General features: G+C 45.3%; 1 protein-coding gene across 2 annotated transcripts in view; it reads left to right on the top strand.

The window, feature by feature from the left end:
* LOC110496870 (zinc finger protein 385D-like) overlaps positions 1 to 5,820 on the top strand; it is a 57,312-nt gene extending 51,492 nt beyond the window's left edge. For both annotated transcript variants that reach the window (XM_036953370.1, XM_036953371.1), the window contains 3 exons: positions 165 to 346; positions 4,035 to 4,130; positions 5,343 to 5,820. In XM_036953370.1, coding sequence (XP_036809265.1) covers positions 165 to 346; positions 4,035 to 4,130; positions 5,343 to 5,585 — 521 coding nt within the window. In that variant the 3' untranslated portion in view covers positions 5,586 to 5,820. The remainder of the gene's footprint in view (positions 1 to 164; positions 347 to 4,034; positions 4,131 to 5,342) is intronic.
* The last annotated feature ends 11,236 nt before the right edge of the window (positions 5,821 to 17,056 follow it).

Here is a 17,056-nt window from a genome sequence, read left to right as displayed (position 1 = left end):
ATCTGACAGGTAAAGTGTATGTTAGGACAGGGCCTCTCTCTTGTCATCATCTCCATTTACACTGAGATGCACCTTTATGTAGTAGCCAGATGTCCCACTTTGTTAATACTTAGTTGGCGTCTCTGCTTCTCACCTTTGACCTATCTGACCTTTCACCCTGTCAGGCACGAAACACAAAACAATGCTGGAGGCCAGGAGCGGCGACGGAGCCATAAAGTCATTCCCCAGGTCAGGGGTCAAAGCCAAGCTGGCCCCTCCCACCGAGGTGTCAACGGGGCTCCAGAACAAAACTTTCCACTGTGAGATCTGCGATGTTCACGTCAACTCCGAGACACAACTCAAACAGGTTAGTTATATAGTGTATGTCAACTCCGAGAACAACTTAAACAGGTTAGTTACGTATATACTTTATGTCAACTGCCAGATACAACTCAAACAGGTTAGTTATATAGTGTATGTCAACTCCGAGACACAACTCAAACAGGTTAGTTATATAGTGTATGTCAACTCCGAGACACAACTCGAACAGGTTAGTTATATAGTGTATGTCAACTCCGAGACACAACTCAAACAGGTTAGTTATATAGTGTATGTCAACTCCGAGACACAACTCGAACAGGTTAGTTATATAGTGTATGTCAACTCCGAGACACAACTCGAACAGGTTAGTTATATAGTGTATGTCAACTCCGAGACACAACTGAAACAGGAGAGTGAAATACAGGTTTGAGTTTAACAGCATACAAAGAAACACAAAACAAATACATGAAGGTAAGCATCAGGTTGTGTTGGTACAAATGTGTTGTACTGGTTGTTGTAAGTTGAAATGTTTAGGGTTTATATAAGGTCAGGTGCTTATGAATATTCATCAGTTCATCAGACATGGTTAGGCCTGATTGTTAATAACCATCTGTCTGTGTACGCCACTCAAAATCAAATCCTCCCTTTTATAAATATTTATATATTTAGAAGGCTAAGAACACATGTACATTACAGAGATGAGAGGAAAAAGTGGAACTTTAATTAGGTGTAGTGTTTCCTTTCATTTCCTGTGGCCTGATGTGAATCTATGATTTAGACTGGCCTCATCTCTCTTTCTCTCTCTCTCTCTCTCTCTCTCTCTCTCTCTCTCTCTCTCTCTCTCTCTCTCTCTCAAGTTCAAGCTGCTTCATTGGCCTGAAAAACATTGCGTCAATAGTGCCAAAGCAACAATGTATACAATATAGGTATACAATATACATTGTAATAATATAATGTCTCTCTCTATCTACTTTTCTCTCTCTCTCTCTCTCTGTGTCTCTCTGTCTCTCTCTCTGTGTCTCTCTGTCTCTCTCTCTTGGTGACTCTCTGTCTCTCTCTCTCTCTCTCTCTCTCTCTCTCTGTGTCTCTGTCTCTCTCTCTTGGTGACTCTCTGTCTCTCTCTCTCTCTCTCTCTCTCTCTCTCTCTCTCTCTCTCTCTCTCTGTGTCTCTCTGTCTCTCTCTCTTGGTGACTCTCTGTCTCTCTATCTCTCTCTATCTCTCTCTCTCTCTCTCTCTCTCTCAAGTTAATTCAATGGGTTTTATTGACATGGGAAACATATGTTTACATTGCCAAAGCAAGTGAAATAGATAATAAACGAAAGTGAAATAAACAGTCAAAAGTTATTTATTTATCCTTTATTTAACTAGGCAAGTCAGTTAAGAACAAATTCTTATTTACAAAGATGGCCTACACCGACCAAACTCGGACGATGCTGGGCCAATTGTGTGCCGCCCTATGGGACTCCCAATCACAGCCGGTTGTGATACAGTCTGGTTTTGAACCAGGTTGTCTGTAGTGACGCCTCCAGCACTGAGATGCAGTGTCTTAGACCGCTGCACCACTTGGGAGCCCAATTGGGAGCCCACTTGGGAGCAGCACCGTGCCACTTTGGAGCAGCACCGCACCACTTGGGAGCCCAATTGGGAGCCCACTTGGGAGCAGCACCGCACCACTTGGGAGCCCACTTGGGAGCAGCACCGCGCCACTTGGGAGCCCACTTGGGAGCAGCACTGCACCACTTGGGAGCCCACTTGGGAGCAGCACCGCGCCACTTGGGAGCCCACTTGGGAGCAGCACTGCACCACTTGGGAGCCCACTTGGGAGCAGCACCGCACCACTTGGGAGCCCACTTGGGAGCCCACTTGGGAGCAGCACCGCACCACTTGGGAGCCCACTTGGGAGCAGCACCGCGCCACTTGGGAGCCCACTTGGCAGCAGCACCGCGCCACTTGGGAGCCCACTTGGGAGCAGCACCGTGCCACTTGGGAGCCCACTTGGGAGCAGCACCACGCCACTTGGGAGCCCACTTGGGAGCAGCACCGCGCCACTTGGGAGCCCACTTGGGAGCAGCACCGCACCACTTGGGAGCCCACTTGGGAGCAGCACCGCGCCACTTGGGAGCCCACTTGGGAGCAGCACTGCACCACTTGGGAGCCCACTTGGGAGCAGCACCGCGCCACTTGGGAGCCCACTTGGGAGCAGCACCACGCCACTTGGGAGCCCACTTGGGAGCAGCACCGCACCACTTGGGAGCCCACTTGGGAGCAGCACCGCACCACTTGGGAGCCCACTTGGGAGCAGCACCGCGCCACTTGGGAGCCCACTTGGGAGCAGCACTGCACCACTTGGGAGCCCACTTGGGAGCAGCACCGCGCCACTTGGGAGCCCACTTGGGAGCAGCACTGCACCACTTGGGAGCCCACTTGGGAGCAGCACCGCACCACTTGGGAGCCCACTTGGGAGCCCACTTGGGAGCAGCACCGCACCACTTGGGAGCCCACTTGGGAGCAGCACCGCGCCACTTGGGAGCCCACTTGGCAGCAGCACCGCGCCACTTGGGAGCCCACTTGGGAGCAGCACCGTGCCACTTGGGAGCCCACTTGGGAGCAGCACCACGCCACTTGGGAGCCCACTTGGGAGCAGCACCGCGCCACTTGGGAGCCCACTTGGGAGCAGCACCGCACCACTTGGGAGCCCAATTGGGAGCCCACTTGGGAGCAGCACCGCGCCACTTAGGAGCCCACTTGGGAGCAGCACCGCACCACTTGGGAGTCCACTTGGGAGCAGCACCACACCACTTGGGAGCCCAATTGGGAGCCCACTTGGGAGCAGCACCGCGCCACTTAGGAGCCCACTTGGGAGCAGCACCGCACCACTTGGGAGCCCACTTGGGAGCAGCACCGCGCCTCTTGGGAGCCCACTTGGGAGCAGCACCGCACCACTTGGGAGCCCACTTGGGAGCAGCACCGCGCCTCTTGGGAGCCCACTTGGGAGCAGCACCGCGCCTCTTGGGAGCCCACTTGGGAGCAGCACCGCACCACTTGGGAGTCCACTTGGGAGCAGCACCACACCACTTGGGAGCCCAATTGGGAGCCCACTTGGGAGCAGCACCGCGCCACTTAGGAGCCCACTTGGGAGCAGCACCGCACCACTTGGGAGCCCACTTGGGAGCAGCACCGCACCACTTGGGAGCCCACTTGGGAGCAGCACCGCGCCTCTTGGTAGCCCACTTGGGAGCAGCACCGCGCCCCTTGGGAGCCCATTAAAAGTAAACATTACACTCACAAAATTTCTAAGAAATTGAGACATTTCAAATGTCATACTATGGCTATATACAGTGTTAAAGTTAAAGTACGTAAGGGAAAATAAATGAACTTTTATTGTGGCAACAGGTCACAAATGTTTACGTTGTGATGGCACACTGTAGTGTACATATGGGAGTTTATCAAAATTGGTTTTGTTTTCAAATTCTTTGTGGATCTGTGTAATCTGATGGAAATATGTGTCTCTAATATGGTCATACATTTGCCAGGAGGTTAGGAAGTGCAGCTCAGTTTCCACCTCATTTTGTGGGCAGTGTGCACATAGCCTGTCTTCTCTTGAGAGTCGGGTCTGCCTACGGCGGCCTTTCTCAATAGCAAGGCTATGCTCACTGAGTCTGTACATAGTCAAAGCTTTCCTTAAGTTTGGGTCTCTTTCTGTGTCTGTCTCTGTCTCCCCCCATCTCCTCAGCACATCAAAAGTAGAAGACATAAAGACCGAGTAGCAGGGAAGCCAGCCAAGCCCAAGTTCAGCCCATATGGTCTACCGCCCAAACGCAACCAGTCAGTGAGTACCACATTATTGCATTATGAAATCAAATAAAATGGTATTGTATTTGTCACATGCACTGAATACAACAGTACCTTACCGTGAAATGCTTACTTACAAGCCCTTAACCAACAATGCAGTTCAAGAAATAGAGTTAAGAAAATATTTACTAAATAAAGAAAAGTTGTAAAAATCAAATCAAATCAAAAAGTAACAACAACAAAAAATACATAACAATAACGGGGCTATATGCAGGGGGTACCGAGTCAATGGACAGGGGTAGAGGTTAGACTTTTGTAAAGTGACTATGCATAGATAATAAACAGAGATTAGCAGCAGTGTAAAAACAGGGAGGGGGGGGGGGGCGGGTTAATGTAAATAGTCCGGGTGGCCATTTGATTATGGTTCAGCAGTCTTATGGCTTTGGGGTAGAAGCTGTTAAGGAGCCTTTTGGTCCTAGACTTGGCACTCCGGTACCGCTTGCCGTGCGATAGCAGAGAGAACAGTCTATGACTTGGGTGACTGGAGTCTTTGACAATTTTTGGGGTCTTCCTCTGACACCACTGAGTAAACAGGTCTTGGATGTCAGGAAGCTTGGCCCCAGTGATGTACTGGGCTGTACACACTACCCTCTGTATCGCCTTATGGTCAGATGCCGAGCAGTTGCCATACCAGGTGGTGATGCAACCAGTCAGGATGCTCTCGATGGTGCAGCTGTAGAACTTTTTGAAGATCTGTGGACCCATGCGAAATCTCCTGTGGGGGAAAAGGTGTTGTCGTGCCCTCTTCACAACTGTCTTGGTGTGTTTGGACCATGATAGTTCGTTGGTGATGTGGACACCAAGGAACTTTAAACTCTCGTCCCGTTCCACTTCAGCCCCATTGATGTTAATGGGGGCCGGTTTGGCCCTCCTTTTCCTATAGTCCACAAACAGTTCCTTTGTCTTGCTCACATTGAGGGAGAGGTTGTTGTCCTGGCACCACACTGACAAGTCTCTGACCTCCTCCCTATAGGCTGTCTCATCGTTGTCGGTGATCAGGCCTACCACTGTTGTGTCATCAGAAAACGTAATGATGGTGTTGGAGTCGTGCCTGGTCACGCAGTCGTGGCAGTACTTTACCGGAGGTTTTGTTGTGGACTGATTGTGGAACGTGTGATAGCTGTATGGTGGTGATCACATTGTAGAACAGTTGTAGAAAGATTTTGATCATGTTGTTTTTGGTTTCCAGGTTGGGATCGCTCTGAGGAAGGAGCAGGACTTGGCGAAGCCTCTCGCCTCGTGCCTCTTACAGCGCCATCTCTCCCTTGCTGCTGCTGCTGCCATGGCAACCCTGTCCCCGTTTCATTTGCGCCCTGCCCCTATACCTGGCCCTGCCATCTTTCAGATTCAGGCCCTCCCCCAGACCTTGTTACATCCCGCCCCAGGACCTTTCCGTACGGCACATACATCAGTTCTGTTCTCACCGTACTGACCCAGACCTGCACCAGACTTGGCCTATACCTGACCCTGACCCAGACCCGTATCAGATGGACCAAAACCCAACAGAACCTGTGGGACCAGTGCAGACAAATTATGGTCTGGAAAGTGTGTATGTGTGTGTTTGTGTAAGTGTGTGTGCATTTGTCATGTGCGTGTGTTTGTCAAGAAATATGAGTATTGTTTTTCAATAAAGAATATGTTGCTGGCTGTGATGTTTTGGAAGTCTATTTCTTAAGAAAAATCCCATCCGTCCTTGTTTACGGAATCCCATCCGTCCTTGTTTACGGAATCCCATCCGTCCTTGTTTACGGAATCCCATCCGTCCTTGTTTACGGAATCCCATCCGTCCTTGTTTACAAACACTGAAAAGTGAGATGTAATCTACATCTCGATTAGGCTGATAGAAATATTCATTATTTAGTTTAATGATTTTTGATTTGAACGTCATTATTTCTATATAGCCTACACTTTCTCATTGTGAACTTCTAACCCGAGTGGGACGGGTGTGGCTTTGTGACAGTGATCAAAAGAGCAGCTGCTAACGGATTTGACAGCTCCAACGCAGTTCCACCTCCGACATAACAAAAACATCAGCTATGCAGGTGTCGGCTATCGCCAGTTAATTAACACTTCATCTGATTGAATCTAGGCCAAAGTCAGCCACAAATAGAGCCAGAGGCAGACAACCAGAGACACAGACAGAAGCACATCCCTCAACCCGTACCTCAATGAGTAGAGAAGCCATCTGAACCCTTCTGCTACTAAAGCTAGCTTACAGTCTGACGCTAATCCCTTTTTGGATCCCATTCAAGAATTTCTCAAAAACTGAAATAAATTAAGAGATCCTTCATTTGGCTTCAAACGAGGGGCCTTCATCAATGATTTATTACTTAGAGTACAGATAATCCCCCTGCCTTAACTCCTTCAGATAAATCACAACAGGAATGTGCTCCTTGACCGTGACTTTATTGTCTGGGAAATGTTGCTGTGCACAGGAGGACTCCATGCCCCGTGCATCTCTGTAGAGTTACATTCTATCAGACATATGTTGTTAAATCTAATGTTTTGGTGGGAGATAGTCTTTAAGAAGGGGTCAAACTTTGAAGGTGGGGGGGGGGGGGGGCTGGAAGTTGTGTGCATTGTGACTAATACATGCCTAGGGTTGCAAAGCTACCAGTAATTTACCAAAGTTACCAGAATCTTCTGTCATTTTGGTGATTAACAGAACGTCTATCTCAATCTATCAGGACTTTTATCATTTATACTTCAATAACTTACTTTTTAAAAATTGATATGCAGTATTGATATCTGTTTCCATATTTTCTAGTAGATAAACCATATGATTCAAGAGAAAATAGCCTAGTTACTTTTGAAAAAAGACAATACCATTATTTCAATGAACTCTGCAACTCTTCCAACTATTGACTTTCACAACTGCCACCAGTTTCCAGGCCAAAAATGGAATATACATATTGACATAGTCAAATTTAAACCTATGTAAAAAAAAAACATTTTAAAAGGATATTTATTGCTGAAACACTCATGTTAAACACCAGTGGTATTCACTAAGTTAATGGTTTATATTTAGGATAATGTTTTGCAGCTTTGTCATTTCATTATTTATTATATTGTACATGTGATAAGGCCACACAGAGGGCCACACAGAGGGCCAGTGATAATTACAGACACCTCTGATAATCTGGAGGGACACTACATAAAATCCTTGAAAGACACCAAAATTCAGGTAGTTTACTGGTAAACTTTGAAAGTTTACAGTAATATACACTCCCTTTTCAACCCTATACATATCTAAGGAACTGTTTCAGAGGAAGAAATATTTATATTCAGCGGTCGATTTTATTAGTGTGAGATTCCCAATTGACCTTCAGTGGCTAAGTACATCACCATGCAGCAGAGGAGCTGAAATAAAAGATCCCAGAAATGTTCCATACGCAAAGAAAGCATACAGTGCCTTGCGAAAGTATTCGGCCCCCTCGAACTTTGCGACCTTTTCCACATTTCAGGCTTCAAACATAAAGATATAAAACTGTATTTTTTTGTGAAGAATCAACAACAAGTGGGACACAATCATGAAGTGGAACGACATTTATTGGATATTTCAAACTTTTTTAACAAATCAAAAACGGAAAAATTGGGCGTGCAAAATTATTCAGCCCCTTTACTTTCAGTGCAGCAAACTCTCTCCAGAAGTTCAGTGAGGATCTCTGAATGATCCAATGTTGACCTAAATGACTAATGATGATAAATACAATCCACCTGTGTGTAATCAAGTCTCCGTATAAATGCACCTGCACTGTGATATTCTCAGAGGTCTGTTAAAAGCGCAGAGAGCATCATGGGGCGGCAGGGTAGCCTAGTGGTTAGAGCGTTGGACTAGTAACCGGAAGGTTGTGAGTTCAAACCCCCGAGCTGACAAGGTACAAATCTGTCGTTCTGCCCCTGAACCCTGAACAGGCAGTTAACCCACTGTTCCCAGGCCGTCATTGAAAATAAGAATTTGTTCTTAACTGACTTGCCTGGTTAAATAAAGGTAAAATAAAAAAAATAAAAATGAAGAACAAGGAACACACCAGGCAGGTCCGAGATACTGTTGTGAAGAAGTTTAAAGCCGGATTTGGATACAAAAAGATTTCCCAAGCTTTAAACATCCCAAGGAGCACTGTGCAAGCGATAATATTGAAATGGAAGGAGTATCAGATGTGTGGTGTACTGTATATCCTATTGTGTACATACCCATTTTATTACAATGCATACTACCTCCTTACTTACTTGTTATTCTCAATAGACTTTTGATTATTATTGATATTTGCTTTGCCTTGTTGAGGGAGCTTGCATGTAAGCAATTGACGGCACCGTTTATACCTGATGTAATCTGTGTACGTTACGAATAAACTTTTATTTGATTTGCCATATTGCTCTCATTAATTCTCTGGAGCCGTAATTGTGAACATCTGTGTGTGGGTTAGTCAGGGTAATATTTAATATTCCATCAGAGCCCCTTCAAGCCCTCTGGCCAAGCCGAGCTGGTCTGTTCCTTACCTCATTCTGCCTGTTTCTCTGACTCTCTGTGTCTGTCTCTTTCTCTCCCTCTCTCTCTCCCGCTCTGTTTCTCTGTGTCTGTGTCTGTCTCTCTCTCTACCTCTCTCTCTCTCCCTCTCTGTATCTCTGTTTCTGTCTCTCTCTCTACCTCTCTCTCCATCTCTGTCTCTCTGTCTGTCTCTCTCTACCTCTCTCTCTACCTCTCTCTCTCCCTCTCTGTCGCTCTGTGTCTGTCTCTCTCTCTAACTCTCTCTCTCCCTCTCTGTCTCTCTGTGTCTGTCTCTCTCTCTACCTCTCTCTATCCCTCTCTGTCTCTGTGTCTGTATCTCTCTCTCCCTCTATGTCTCTCTGTGTCTGTCCCTCTCTCTTTCTTTCTCTGTGTCTGTCTGTCTCCCTCTCGCTCGCTCTCTCTGTCTCTGTCTCTGTGTCACGCACGCACGCACGCACACACACACACACACACACACACACACACACACACACACACACACATGAAGCGAAGTACCTGACTTGGCACCCTGGGATGTGTCTCCAGCCACCCCACCTATCTTCCTGCCTGGAGAGAGTAAAGAGGTAATATAAGTAGGTTAGTAGGACCCCCACCTAACCTCACCTAGTCCCAATCACTCCTCTAGACACCTGCTGTTTCTCCCACTTAACCTCACCTAGTCCCAATCACTCCTCTAGACACCTGCTGTTTCTCCCACCTAACCTCACCTAGTCCCAATCATTCCTCTAGACACCTGCTGTTTCTCCCACCTAACCTCACCTAGTCCCAATCATTCCTCTAGACACCTGCTGTTTCTCCCACCTAACCTCACCTAGTCCCAATCACTCCTCCAGACACCTGCTGTTTCTCCCACCTAACCTCACCTAGTCCCAATCACTCCTCTAGACACCTGATGTTTCTCCCACCTAACCTCACCTAGTCCCAATCACTCCTCTAGACACATGCCTGAAAACAACGGTCAGTTTGAGCAGCTAACTTTTGATAATCATCTGTCAGAACTATGTACAGTTGAAGTTGGAAGTTTACATACAATTAGGTTGGCATCATTAAAACTAGTTTTTCAACCACTCCACAAATGTATTTTTAAAAACTATAGTTTTGGCAAATCGGTTAGGACATCTACTTTGTGCATGACACAAGACGTTGTTCCAACAATTGTTTACAGACAGATTATTTCACTTATAATTCACTGTATCACAATTCCAGTGGGTCAGAAGTTTACACACACTAAGTTGACTATGCTTTTAAACAGCTTGGAAAATTCCAGAAAATGATGTCATGGCTTTAGAAGCTTCTGATAGACTAATTGACCTAATTTGAATCAATTGGAGGTGTACCTGTGGATGTATTTCAAGGCTTACCTTCAAACTCAGTGCCTCTTTGCTTGACATTATGGGAAAATCAAAAGAAATCAGCCAAGACCTCAGAAAAAAAGTTGTAGACCTCCAAAAGTCTGGTTCATCCTTGGGAGCAATTTCCAAACGCCTGAAAGTAGCATGTTCATCTGTACAAACAATAGTACGCAAGTATAAACACCATGGGACCACGCAGCCGTCATACCGCTCAGGAAGGAGACGCGTTCTGTCTCATAGAGATAAGCGTACTTTGGTGTGAAAAGTGCAAATCAATCCCAGAACAACAGTAAATGACCTTGTGAATGTGCTGGAGGAAACAGGTACAAAAGTATCTATATCCACAGTAAAACGAGTCCTATATCGACATAACCTGAAAGGCCGCACAGCCTGGAAGAAGCCAAAACCGCCAAAAAAAGCCAGACTATGGTTTGCAACTGCACATGGGGACAAAGATCGTACTTTTTAGACAAATGTCCTCTGGTCTGATGAAACAATAGAACTGTTTGGCCATAATGACCATCATTATGTTTGGAGGGAAAAGGGGGAGGCTTGTAAACCGAAGAACACCATCCCAACCATGAAGCACGGGGGTGGCAGCATCATGTTTTGGGGTGCTTTGCTGTAGGAGGAACTGGTGCACTTCACAAAATAGATGGCATCATGAGGTAGGAAAATTACGTAGATATATTGAAGCAACATCTCAAGACATCAGTCAGGAAGTTAAAGCTTGGTTGCAAATGGGTCTTCCAAATGGACAATGACCCCAAGCATACTTCCAAAGTTGTGGCAAAATGGATTAAGGACAGTAAAGTCAAGGTGTTGGAGTGGCCATCACAAAGCCCTGACCTCAATCCTATATAAAAGTTGTGGGCAGAACTGAATAAGCGTGTGAGAGCAAGGAGGCCTACAAACCTGACTCAGTTACACCAGCTCTGTCAGGAGGAATGTGCCAAAATTGCCCCAACTTATTGTAGGAAGCTTGTGGAAGGCTATCCACAACATTTGACCCAAGTTAAACAATTTAACGGCGATGCTACCAAATACTAATTGAGTGTATGTAAACTTCTGACCCACTGGGAATGTGATGAAAGAAATGAAATCTGAAATAAATCATTCTCTCTACTATTATTCTGACATTTCACATTCTTAAAATAATTTGGTGATCCTACCTGACCCAAGACAGGGAATTTTACTAGGATTAAATGTCAGGAATTGTGAACAATGCCCTACTTCTACTGTAAATACCGCAGCAAACTCAATTCCACACAGATTCCATACTGGGTCAGACAGTTACCGTAGCACTGTCATAGGTCATAGCCTAGACCATGTCAATGAAAGTTAAGGGATATTTCTTATAAATAACACACACATGGTGTGGGTGGCAATAAGAAGGTCTCCTCACGGAGACACCTTCATACATGTTCTCCCTGGAACACAGGAGACCTGAACCCTCACACCATAGCACTCCACTATACACAATGAGTGGACAAAACATGAGTAACTGTTTCCATGACATAGACTGACCAGGTGAATCCAGGTGAAAGCTTTGATCCCTTATTGATGTTACTTGTTAAATCCAATTCAATCAGTGTAGATGAAGGGAAGGAGACCGGCTAAATACGTTTTTTTAAGCCTTCAGACAATTGAGAAATGAATTGTATGTGTGCCATTCAGAGGGTGAATGGGCAAGACAAAATATTTAAGTGCCTTTGAACAGGGTATGGTAGTAGGTGCCAGGCACAACGGTTTGAGTGTCAAGAACTGCACCGCTGCTGGGTTTTTCACTCTCAACAGTTTTTTTCGTATATCAAGAATGGTCCAACACCCAATGGACATCCAGCCAACTTGACACAACTGTGGGAACCATTGGAGTCAACATGGGCCAGCATCCCTGTGGAACGCTTTCAACACCTTGTTGAGTCCATGCCCTGACAAATTGAGGCTGTTCTGAGGGAAGGGGGGTCCAACTCAATATTAGGAAGGTGTTCCTGAAATTTTGTATATTCAGTGTACAATTCCCACTGGTCACAGGTGCAGCTCATCACCTATGATCAGGGATAGAGGGAGGAGAGAGAGGGATGAGACAGAGGGAAGAGGTAGAGGGAGGAGAGAGGGAGGAGACAGAGGGAAGAGAGAGAGGGAGGAGAGAGAGGGAGGATAGAGAGAAGAGATATAGAAAGGAGAGAAAGGGAGGAGATAGAGGAAGGAGAGAGAGGGAGGAGATAGAGAGAGGAGAGAAAGGGAGGAGATAGAGGAAGGAGAGAGAGGGAGGAGATAGAGAGAGGAGAGAAAGGGAGGAGATAGAGGAAGGAGAGAGAGGGAGGAGATAGAGAGAGGAGAGAAAGGGAGGAGATAGAGGAAGGAGAGAGAGGGAGGAGATAGAGAGAGGAGAGAAAGGGAGGAGATAGAGGAAGGAGAGAGGGGAGGAGATAGCGAGAGGAGAGAAAGGGAGGAGATAGAGGGAGGAGATAGAGAGAGGAGAGAAAGGGAGGAGATAGAGGAAGGAGAGAGAGGGGGGAGATAGAGAGAGGAGAGAAAGGGAGGAGATAGAGGAAGGATAGAGAGGGAGGAGATAGAGGAAGGAGAGAGAGGGAGGAGATAGAGGAAGGAGAGAGAGGGAGGAGATAGAGGAAGGAGAGAGAGGGAGGAGATAGAGGAAGGAGAGAGAGGGAGGAGATAGAGAGAGGAGAGAGAGGGAGGAGATAGAGGAAGGAGAGAGAGGGAGGAGATAGAGAGAGGAGAGAAAGGGAGGAGATAGAGGAAGGAGAGAGAGGGAGGAGATAGAGGAAGGAGAGAGAGGGAGGAGATAGAGGAAGGAGAGAGAGGGAGGAGATAGAGGAAGGAGAGAGAGGGAGGAGATAGAGGAAGGAGAGAGAGGGAGGAGATAGAGGAAGGAGAGAGAGGGAGGAGATAGAGAGAGGAGAGAGAGGGAGGAGATGGAGAGAGAGGGAGGAGATAGAGGAAGGAGAGAGAGGAAGGAGAGAGAGGGAGGAGATAGAGGAAGGAGAGAGAGGGAGGAGATAGAGGAAGGAGAGAGAGGGAGGAGATAGAGGAAGGAGAGAAAGGGAGGAGATAGAGGAAGGAGAGAGAGGGAGGAGATAGAGAGAGGGAACAAAGAGTGAACTAAATAATAACACAAAATAATGACATCACCTAACTCTCATTCATGCAACTACTTTTTATTTTGTATTTATTTAACCCTTATTTGACCAGGTAAGTTGACTGATGACATATTTTCATTTACAGCAGCGACGTGGTGAATAGTTACAGGGGAGAGGAGGAGGGTTTTTTAAGAAATATGAAATATGGATTATGATATTGATCAGTAGAATAAAGGATAAGCATAAACAATCATACATCCACTCTCTCATACTCAGCCTCCCATTCTAGATAGAACTCAGCCCCCCATTCTAGATAGAGATGGCAGGCACCCCATGAAAGCCTCCCTTCACAAGCGCTGCAAGGACTTTATGATGATGTTACAAGGTTGTTGTAGCACTGAGATGATGTCACAATGTTTTCACTGACATTTTCAACCTCCCTGTCTGAGTCTGTAATACCAACATGTTTCAAGCAGACTACCATAGTCGCTGTGCCCAAGAACACTAAGGTAACCTATCTAAATGACTACCGACCCATAGCACTCAAGTCTGTAGCCATGAAATGCTTTGAAAGGCTGGTCATGGCTCACATCAACACCATTATCCTAGAAACCCTAGACCCACCCTAATTTGCATACCGCACCTGTTCACTCATGACTGCACGGCAAGGCACGACTCCAACACCATCATTACACAATAGTGGTAGGCCTGATCACCGACAACGGTGAGACAGCCTATAGGGAGGAGGTCAGAGACCTGATCGTGTGGTGCCAGGACAACAACCTCTCCCTCAACGTGATCAAGACAAAGGAGATGATTGTGGACTACAGGAAAAGGAGGACCGAGCACACTAGAGGTCGACCGATTATGATTTTTCAACACCGATACAACACTGATTATTGGAGGACCAAAAAAAGCCAATACCGATTAATCGGATGATTTTTATATATATATTTGTAATAATGACAATAACAACAATACTGAATGAACAATGAACAATTTAATTTTAACTTAAGATAATACATCAATAAAATCTAGTTAGTCTCAAATAAATAATGAAGCATGTTCAATTTGGTTTAAATAATGCAAAAACACAGTGTTGGAGAAGAAAGTAAAAGTGCAATATGTGCCATGTAAAAAAAGCTAATGTTTAAGTTCCTTGCTCAGAACATGAGAACATATGAAAGCTGGTGGTTCCTTTTAACATGAGTCTTCAATATTCCCAGTTAAGAAGTTTTAGATTGTAGTTATTTTCGGAAATATAGGACTATTTCTCTCTATACCATTTGTATTTCATATACCTTTGATTATTGGATGTTCTTATAGGTACTTTAGTATTGCCAGCCTAATCTTGGGAGTTGATAGGCTTGAAGTTATAAACAGAGCTGTGCATGAAAGCATTGCTAAGAGCTGCTGGCAAACTCAGGAAAGTGCTGTTTGAATTAATGCTTGAAGCCTGCTGCTGCCTAACCCCAGTCAGTCAGACTGCTCTATCAAATATCAAATCATAGACTTAATTATAATATAGTAAACACACAGAAATACGAGCCTTTGGTCATTAATATGGTAAAATCTGGAAACTATCATCTCGAAAACAAAATGTTTATTCTTTCAGTGAATTACAGAACCGTTAAATCTAACGGGTGGCATCCCTAAGTCTAAATATTACTGTTACATTACACAACCTTCAACATTATGTCAGAATTATGTACAATTCTGGCAAATGAATTACTGTCTTTGTTAGGAAGAAATGGTCTTCACACAGTTCGCAACGAGCCAGGTGGCCCAAACTGCTGCATATACCCTGACCCTGCTTGCACTGAATGCAAGAGAAGTGACACAATTTCCCTAGTTAATATTGCCTGCTAACATGAATTTCTTTTAACTACATATGCAGGTTTTAAAAAATATACGTGTGTATTGATTGTGCAACGATTGTGCTTTTTTCGTGAATGTGATTTTGTTAAATGATCACCCGTTTGGCAAAGTTGAAGTAGGCTGTGATTCGATGATAAATTAACAGCCACCGCATTGATTATGTGCAACGCAGGACAAGCTAGTTAACCTATGTAATATCATCAACCATGTGTAGTTAACTAGAGATTATGTGAAGATTGATCGTTTTTTATATGATAAGTTTAATGTTAGCTAGCAACTTACCGTGGCTCCTTGCAGCCACAAGGTCCTTTTGATGCTGCACTCGTGTAACAGGTGGTCAGCCTGCCACGCAGTCTCCTCGTGGATTGCAATGTAATCGGCCATAATCGGCGTCCAAAAAGGCTGATTATCGATTGTTATGAAAATTTGAAATCGGCCCTAATTAATCATCCATGCTGACCTCTAGATCATGTCCCCATTCCCATTGACGGGGCTGTAGTGGAGCAGGTTGAGAGCTTCAAGTTCCTTGGTGTCCACATCACCAACAAACTAACATGGTCCAAGCACACCAAGACAGTCGTGAAGAGGGCACAACAAAACCTATTCCCCCTCAGGAGACTGAAAAGAGTTGGCATGGTTCCTCAGATCCTCAAAAGGTTCTACAGCTGCACCATCGAGAGAATCCTGACTGGTTGCATCACTGCCTGGTATGGCAACTGCTCGGCCTCTGACCGCAAGGCACTACAGAGGGTAGTGCTTACCGCCCAGTACATCACTGGGGCCAAGCTTCCAGCCATCCAGGACCTCTATACCAGGCGGTGTCAGAGGAAAGCCGTAAAGACTCCAGCCACCCTAGTCACAGACTGTTCTCTCTGCTACCGCACGGCAAGCAATACCGGAGCTCCAAGTCTAGGTCCAAGAGGCTTCTAAACAGCTTCTTCCCCCAATGTCATGCCTTGACCTTAGAGAGCTTTTATTCTCTATGTTGTTTAGGTCAGGGTGTGATTTAAGGGTGGGTTATCTAGGTGAATTATATTTCTATCTATGTTGGCCTAGAATGGTTCCCAATCAGAGACAGCTGTTTATCGTTGTCTCTGATTGGGGATCATATTTAGGTAGCCATTTTCCCATTGTGCTTTGTGGGATCTTGTCTATGTATAGTTGCCTGTGAGCATTATATTAGCAGCATGTTTCGTTTGTTCGTTTTGTTGGTTTTGTTCTTTAAAGTTTTCTATTCAAAAATAAAGGATGGAAACATACCACGCTGCATCTTGGTCCACTCCTTGTAATGCTCGTGACACCCAAGCCATAAGACTCCTGAACAGCTAATCAAATGTTTACCCAGACTATTTGCATTGCCCCACCTGTTGTCTACACCTGTCTACACCTGTTGTATTCAGCGCATGTGACAAATTAAATTTGATTTGATATGAATGATGTTAGAAGTTTGGTGTAGCACTGCTATGATGTCACAATGGTGTTCTAAAGTTGGTGTAGCACTGATATGATGTCACAATGGTGTTGTAAGGTTGGTGTAGCACTGATATGATGTCACAATGGTGTTGTAAGGTTGGTGTAGCACTGATATGATGTCACAATGGTGTTGTAAAGTTGGTGTAGCACTGATATGATGTCACAATGGTGTTGTAAGGTTGGTGTAGCACTGATATGATGTCACAATGGTGTTGTAAAGTTGGTGTAGCACTGATATGATGTCACAATGGTGCTGTAAAGTTGGTGTAGCACTGATATGATGTCACAATGGTGTTGTAAGGTTGGTGTAGCACTGATATGATGGCACAATGGTGTTGTAAAGTTGGTGTAGCACTGATATGATGTCACAATGGTGTTGTAAGGTTGGTGTAGCACTGATATGATGTCACAATGGTGTTGTAAGGTTGGTGTAGCACTGATATGATGTCACAATGGTGTTGTAAGGTTGGTGTAGCACTGATATGATGTTACAATGGTGTTGTAAGGTTGGTGTAGCACTGATATGATGGCACAATGGTGTTGTAAGGTTGGTGTAGCACTGATATGATGTCACAATGGTGTTGTA

This window comes from Oncorhynchus mykiss, chromosome 18, assembly GCF_013265735.2.
Source record: "Oncorhynchus mykiss isolate Arlee chromosome 18, USDA_OmykA_1.1, whole genome shotgun sequence".
Lineage (NCBI taxonomy): Eukaryota > Metazoa > Chordata > Actinopteri > Salmoniformes > Salmonidae > Oncorhynchus > Oncorhynchus mykiss.
This window is presented reverse-complemented; position numbering and strand designations above follow the sequence as displayed.